Raw genomic sequence first — 8179 nt, 5'->3', positions numbered from 1 at the left:
CTGAGAATTGTACAAGGGGTGATTACAGAACTACATAATGAAGTAAATTGGTTATCTGTTCAGTTACAGTACTTCCTGTGTAGCATTGGGTTAGAAGGAACTAAAGCCACCATCTTGTCCTTCATTTTGCACTACGTCCTCTCATGTTACTTGGAAATAAATTCTATTCAAATGGTCATGTTTCTTCCCCTCTGCAGCAGACTTTATAGCCTCCAGATAAACAGATGCAGCGCCTTTACCTGTGATTCAAGATCTAGAAAGTACAACTTACAAGTTAAGAGTTCAACCCGCCTATGAAGTACAGGAATGCTCCAGTTAGATCATACCAAGTCTGGGGAGAAGAATGATGAGATACAACTGACTATGTCCCATTTGTAATTTCCCCATTTCTCTGTAATGTTACATAGTTAATGGTTCCTCATTCCATTGAGAACTTAAGAAGGGGCTATACATCTTCATAGAATTCTAGTTCTGTCTGCCAGTTTTTCATGCAGAATGTAACACTGGTGGTAACATCCACCACTGTAATATTTTCTCTATCTTCAGGACACTAGCAACAGTGTGTAATGCTCTTGGAGTAGTGAATGCTTCCCTCTTACACATTTACAGTAGGTTCATTGAGATGCTCTTCATTCTGCATCTGAGACAGAATTCAAAGTAACTGGCTATGGCAAGACAGCTTGTGTAACTACTACTGATTTTCTCTGACACCGACAGGAGAAGGGTTGAGCTGTTCCTGACAAATTCATGTTTGTTACTAACCAGCTAATTAATTTTTCCTTCACCCTGCCAAGAAAATGCATACTGTTATCATCTTGCTTTTTACTGCTGTCTTGTTAAAGACTATTAAGACCTTCTCCAGGCCTGGATAAATTCTCAAAAGCTAGTTGCAGATGATGCTCACGTTGCATTGGTCAGCTGGGGCTACCTGAAGATCTTGCACAGCTGCTGAAGTTGGCTAACTGACCTCCTGCCCAGTTAGGGTGGGAACTCTGCCTGCCCAACTACAGGTGGTCTGCAAATCATCTGATTTTAAAAAATCCTGGGTGGTGAGTGTTTCTCTTTACCATTGCACTTCCTTGGCATTGAAGAATTTTTCTACATTACCCTGCAGAGTTCTGGCAGAGTACCTGTTTTTACATCTTTAGTACTCTTCTGACTTCCAATGTGTCTCCGTTAGTTTAGCAGTTTTAGTTTCATTTCTAAGACCGTAACTGCTGATTTGCAGATTAGTCCTTTTGGGAGGAGATGGAGAAAGGAATTTTTGTGGCTCTAAAACCTTTTACCTTTCCATAAACAACTGAAGTGGATACCCATTCAATAAGCAAGAGTTACCATTCTTCAGATATGCACATGTTTTACGGGTGAAAACTACAGAGCTGTACTGCTTGTCAGAGTCAGGCCAGACATGGCATACATTCAAAACCAGCCTACCTTTATCTTCCACTGTGATGAGCACTTCCGATGTTGTGTTCCCAGCTTTTGAGATTAATGAACATTTATATTCTGTATCTTCTGATACTGAATCTTTCACCCAACTCAGAATATGCACTCTGCCAGCAAACAGCATATGAGATTGCTCAGTGATGCATGCCTTCATCTTCTGTCCATTCTTCTTCCAGACAAAGTAGGAGCCACCCGGACCTGTAGATACATCAGTCAGCTTGTTTTCTAAGAAAATACAAAATGAGTCTTTGACAAGAAAACAAAAGCCTAAGACCTCAAGATTAGGCTCAAAAGCCTAAGTGGTTGATTGTAATGTTTCTTAGGTTTCTTCAGTTGAAATTCCAGAAACCTGGGGTGAAAAAGGACCTAGCACTGGTAATTGAGGTTCAAGCCAAAGTTGTAAATTAGTTTATACATGTAAAGGAATTCTGTCTTTATTCTCACAAGGGGGAATTTACCCCACAAACACGACACAGCTGATGCTGAACACCAGCACTCTCCCTATATGATTTCCTGTAGAGCTAGGCCACACTGCCTGCTGCTGAGCAAGCTAGCTTCTGGTATGAAGCTGAACCCATCTGAGACATGCCTTGCAAAATCTGAAATAAAGGCCAGGAGGGAGAAAGTTCAAGAACTCTGTGTGTCAAAGATGCTGGAACTAATAGTGAAAGAAGCAGAATTGGAAAAAGCACAGAATCATTAGTCACAGCAGGCAATTAGGCAAGACAGAACTTGGGAGAAGCTTGGATCAACAACAAAGAGCAATCTAATCTCTTAGCCAGTCTCATTGCCATTATTCGTCTTACCCTGTGAGGACAGAATTTGAATAAATCAAGAGATTGACAGTAGCCCAAAGACCAGAACAGCTGTTCCCAGAAAATTAGCAAGGTTGGCTGAAGTGTATTTGGCAGTATCAGAGCCTTTTCATTTAAAAGACATGTGGGCCAAGCTAAGAACTTTGCAGTAATTCTGATGTTTAAAGCATGCCTGTTTCTCCCTTGGGGCCTAGGATCCAGACTAACCTTAGGAAGAGAATACATAAAGGGAAATTTGGGGTAAAAAGAAAACAAATTATTTTTGTAAGTATTTCTTGAGAGAACAGGTTACCTACTACAGAAGTCAGTTTTTACTATGAGTGTTTTTGATTGCAAATCCGTGTGGCATTTTTCTTTAGGAAAAGATTTGATTCTAAGCTAGTGTACTGAAAATCAACTACTTTTTAGCTAATTATGCAGGCAGACAAAAAAAGAAGGTAGTCTTTAGATCTGTGCACTTCCGCAGCATATGTTAAGTTCATTTGGAAATGAAACTAATACACTACAAATATGGAGACAGAAATTAGTAGTAAGGGTGAATGATAGAGAATGTGACCTAGTTAAAGCCTGGTAGGGTTTATTTCTGAGGGAAAGAGGGAGGTAGGGAAGTGGCACAATCTCTCTTAAGGACTGACAACAGCTTTGACAAAGTCAAGAGGGCAAGCATATGCTGAACTGAAAACAGCCTAGTGCACACACTCAAAAAAAGTTTGATGATCGTACTTACTCTACAATTAACAGTGGATAGTTTATATGTTGCTAAAATCATGGGAAGTCTGGAACCAGCAATAAGTTATTTCAGTAAGATAATGCTGAATTTGGAATGTGGACAAGTGGGAGGAACAGTTAAGTAAACAAGCACAGCAGAAAGATAAAAATCTTAAAAAGAAAAGTCTTTGAAGTAGAAACCTATCTTCAAAAACACTTGATTATAATTTCTAACAGATGCCTCAAATCTCACACAGCATCAATACATAAATGAAATTAAGAGATACTGTTCGCAGAGGTCAGGCTGACTTGGAGACATTATGGCCAACTTGACTGCAGTGGAGATCAGCAAGAGGGAGTGCTGTGGCACAAGCCTCAGGAGGAACTTTTCCAAGCATAGAAGAGTTACTGCTCCAGCATTGTGAAGTTAAAAGCCAGGTGCTTGAGTTTTATTTGCAGTAGTTCAAGCCTTAACACATGGGAATAGGGCCATTAACTAAAACCCTAAGCTTGAAAAATGCCATCCATTTTGGGGCCATGGGAGGAAGTGGCATGTTCAGTGCAGGAGGCTTCCCTAAACTTACTTCAAATGTTACTGTTCACATCAGAGAACCTGGTTTATTTTCTGGTGGTAAAGATCACAATCACTCTGGAAATCTGCCAAAAGCTCAGTTTAGACACAGGTTTCACCGAAAGACCAAAATCCAAGCATTTCCTTACATGCGAAATTTTGCAAGCTGTGTTGTTTCACGTCAGCCCTTCAAGAAGTTGCAACTGGGCTGTTACCTTACCTTTGTTTTCTGTGCGGTCAGAAGCACTGGAAATCCCCACAGAGAGACACTCATCCCCACTCATACAAGTCAGCCCACAGCAAAACCTAGGGTCAAGCACCAGTCAGGGTTTTTACTGGTCTTCACGTTTCACTGCAGTTTATCCCCAGTTTCCAGGCACTGTGCTATTATTTTGTACTTGCTTTCCTTTTCAGTATTGAGCAATAATAAAAACACACTGTGAAACAGTTTAATCTGCAAAAACTGAATCACAGTTATCAAATGCAAGATTTCTACGGCTCTAGGGTGACAATTTCAGACTCAGATGTAACGGTTAGAAAATATTTTTTGACGATAAAGTGAACTACTATGAACATATACTCTGCACTTGCTGTTGTTACTGTAATACAGATTAATTACATGCCTAGTGCAAACTTTTAAAATTAAGTTCTAAGGCATTTGATCTACTTACTTTGCCATCCGTTTTAAGAATGCGTGAAAAAAATTTTAAAAAAGTCATTAAATGAATACTCGAGCAGAGAATTCAACAGCACATCAGTCTAGGTATATAAGTAGCTATGTTTTAGCAACAATGAAAGGTATTTCAGACAGTTAACTTTGAAAACTTTGCTTCAATTTCACCACCGTAACACTTTTAGAAGGGGAAGGGTTAAGAATTGGCAAATAAAAAAACCCACCTTGCTGCACTGTCTGCCCTACCTCTTTTCTGTGTATAAGCCCTTCGTAATTTCCAGTGGCTGAGGAAGTGTTTGCTACTTTTTCATATAGGTGTCGTTTTCTCTGCTTTCAGCACTTTGAGCAAAATGGTACTGCCCAGGGAGTAACAGCCCGGGTACTGTCCAGGTAGTTTCTGCTAGCAAAATGGATTTTCTGACCTATGTCAAGTCAGGCAGACTTGCACAAACCATTCATTTAATACCCAGGTGGTTTTGCCTCAAGATTTTCCACAAGGTAAAGTTTCAGCAGGTGTAGATAGCATTAAAAACATAAAGCACTGCAGCTGCTTGTAAACTTCTACGACAATCTAATTGTAATCCCTGAATCACTGCTACAAATTCTGTTTTAGGTTAAAATAAATAAATAAAACCAGACTTAAAGAATTGGAGTATACAGCCACCTATTCAGAGCAGCATGCTAATGCGCCTGGCTGAACTGTACCAAATTAAGCATTTGCCATATACACATCAAATCCTGATAGAGATGCAGCTTTCAAGAAAGCTTGGAGATAAAAAGCAAGACATTATGGATTAAGTAGAGCTCACTGACAAAGGCTGGGGTGGGGGAGGAGGGCGAGAACAGGCCAAGCTACTTCCTTTTGCCAAATGCTGCAGCTTGCAGAGCTGTGTAGGAGGGTTCACAAGCCACCGAATGAAGCCATGTAGTGAACTATGCAGAAGTGCTACCCTGTTATTAATGTTTTTCCTCATTTTTTACAGTTTTTGAAGGGTAACATTAAAACACAGCTTTCTTATGAATTACTTAGAGAAACACTTCAAGACAGAGGGAGGTGAGCTGGGTAAAGTTGACAGCGCATTTGAAATCCACTGAAGATAACTGATAGGTACTCTAGCAGGGTGACAGAAAGTCTTATTTACGAATTCCTGTAACCTTGACATAGAACTGCTACCAGAGGCTTATCCACAGTGACGGGAAGTTTAGGTCTGGGAAAAACTCCCCTGTATTCTCCAATATACACCGAAACTCTCTCCACAGCTCAGAACATGCAGCAGATTTAAAAAAAAAATAAAAAGTGGCATCTGGATTTAACACGTGCTATCCAGCTTGCAGCTTTGGCTTGTACTGAATGCTACTGAACTAAACATCCCAAATTTCAGAAAACAAAGATCATATTGGAAGGTGTCATCCAGGGCAGGGATTAATTTTTAAAGACTGTAATCTGGGTGCAGAAAGATTATATTTTAAGTCAGAGACCAAAATTAGCATAGAAGAAGGTCAGTCAATTTTTAATATAGGAAACTACCACCAGCACAACCCTGTACTTGAATGAAAGTTAAATTTAAGGCTGGACACTGTTTGAGTTGTAGAAGTCTGAATCACTGTTGCTGACAAGCTAGGAAAATAAGTAGTAAATGAAGCAATCAGGAGGGAAACAGATTGGAAAAGTGGGGAAAGAAAGAATCTTTAAATTGAGGTAAACATCTTTGCAGTTTTCTGAAAATAGTGTACAAAGTAGGTAGCCCTCGGATAATGTGGGTTTTTTGGTTTTGTTTATCGGTGGTTGGTTTGGTTTTGCTTTAAAGTAGGGGCAGACCAAGAAAATCAGACCTCTCTGAAATGCCAACAAAGAACGTTACTTCAAACACCAAGTAATTCATACTGAAGAACGCATAACATACTCCTCCAAAAACCTGATGCCTTTGTTCAATTACGGGTCTGTGAACCATGCGAAAGCTGGAAGTATCTTAGCCCACTGGCAGCGAGATGCAGGCCGACGTAGGGCACAGCATCGCCTTCACAGAATGGAATTTAAAAGCAGATTGGGAAAATGGCTGACTTGCCTATGAGGTGGAAATGCAATTCATAACTGTCCACATTTCCCAGCATGAACAGAATTTATTTAGCTAGTCTCTGAGCAAGTCCAAAAAAAGATTTTGCAATTGGAACCCATTAAGAATAATTAAATTAAGTACTAGCAAGCTAGAACAAAGGACTGGCAGAAAAACAAAAAAAAAGTGCTTCCAGTTTGAGTTTGCTTACTTATTTTTGGCCCTCCTGCCAGCTAACGAGGCTACTACATGAAGTTTTAAAATAAAATCAAGAAAACTGGAGAGCATATTTTAGCATGCTGTCCAGAAATCACTCCTGCTCTCCGGAGAGCGCAAGGTATTGCTTTTTGCTCCTTCACTTGTTAGGCCAGTCTAGCAGGAAGATGACTGGAAGAGACAGAAATGAGATAGTCATCTCCACTGAGGGGACAACACACACAACAAACACGTTGAAGCAGCTCTGGTAAGCAGTTTCTGCTGAAATGAAAAAAAGTTAGAACTGTGTTCCAAATCATTACCCAGTTAATCAGCCATCACACTGAGGGATTAATTATTACAGGTTTACAGGTTGTAGCTCTCACGGGAAAGACAAGAAAAACAAAGTGCACATGTAGTCACTTTGAAAACTGGGCTGGTGGGGTTAGCAACAACAAGAATTTCTGGGGAAAAAGAGCATAAAGTTGTGATTATGCTCCAGAGACTCAGACACCACTCCAAAACCATCACATATCTGTAGGCAGGAGTGGGAAATACAGCTTCTTGATCATAGCCAATGTTTAGGAGTTAGTACCAGTGTATGACTCCAGGCTGAGACATTACTGATTCAGAGTTGTGTATCTGCAAAGAGAAAAAGTTTAAATATTAATGCTGAATTGCAAAAGAAGGTAGGCTAAGCTGGGAGGTCAAGTAAAACCTAAGTAAATGATACATGGAAACAAATACCCACCCAAGTGAAATCCTTCTCCTGAAAGAAGACATGTGCTGAAAGTAAGAAGTTACTTTGGGATCTCAAAGACCCCAGTGTGAAGGAAAACTTTTATACGCACCTAGTCATACTATAAAAGCTGCATGGATTCTGTAATGCCTCTTTTCCTTGTACCCTTCTAGTCCCCCCATAATCGCATGTTTATTAAGTTCAAATGGTGAATACTGCCTGTTCTGTGGTGACATCAGCTGATCTCTGGAAACGGCCTGAGCAACACCCAATTCCAGAAGCTGAAGAGCTGAACTACAACTAAGCAGCAAAGCTTCAGCTTCACAGAGGTGCTCCTCCTTCACAGGGGTAACTGGCTCTTTCCCTTGGGCTCAGGGGAGACTTTTTGACAAATTTTCTCAAAAGGATAGCTTATTCAAACCATTCAGATACCAATCAAAAACTTTTAAAACGATGCAATGGGCTTAATTTACCTAAGCCCTCTGCTGACGTATGGTGTAGGTGGTAAAATCTACCAACGAGTGTACAAGAACACTTACCTACTGGTATATATGGGATACACCACAACACGCACGCAGTTTGAAATGTTTTAAGCATGTTACAACAGTAATAATTATTTGCAGGCTACAATTACTAGTCCTAACTGGACTGATTTCTTAATGGGGAGAAAAATGTTTTGGTGTCTCTTACATTTTAAGCATTTATTGATTATCAAAAGTCACACAGGTAGAGTTTTCCCAACCGCACCTCTTATTCACTGCACAGGAAAAACCTGTATGAATGCGGTCAGCTGCACACTGCAAGGTAAGGTTCTGTTCAGCAGAAAAAAAGAATATGAAGGAAATCTTTTGAGGAAGAATTAGTAAGACACTCTTACTCTCAGCTTTTCCTAATTCTCACCTTTTTTTTAACTTGATGTGCCTTATGCTTGAGTTATGTTTATACTGAGCTTATTCTAGTCCTTACAAGAAAATAATA

General features: G+C 39.9%; 1 protein-coding gene across 2 annotated transcripts in view; it reads right to left on the bottom strand.

The window, feature by feature from the left end:
- Positions 1-8179, bottom strand: part of SEMA4D (semaphorin 4D) — a 99565-nt gene that overhangs the window by 3334 nt on the left and 88052 nt on the right. For both annotated transcript variants that reach the window (XM_037374420.1, XM_037374421.1), the window contains exon 16: positions 1435-1644. In XM_037374420.1, the coding sequence (XP_037230317.1) occupies positions 1435-1644 (210 nt within the window). The remainder of the gene's footprint in view (positions 1-1434; positions 1645-8179) is intronic.

The sequence above is a fragment of the Falco rusticolus genome, chromosome Z, assembly GCF_015220075.1.
Source record: "Falco rusticolus isolate bFalRus1 chromosome Z, bFalRus1.pri, whole genome shotgun sequence".
NCBI classification, from domain to species: Eukaryota; Metazoa; Chordata; class Aves; order Falconiformes; family Falconidae; genus Falco; species Falco rusticolus.
Note: the sequence above shows the minus strand (reverse complement) of the source record. Positions and strands in the feature narration are given on the sequence as shown.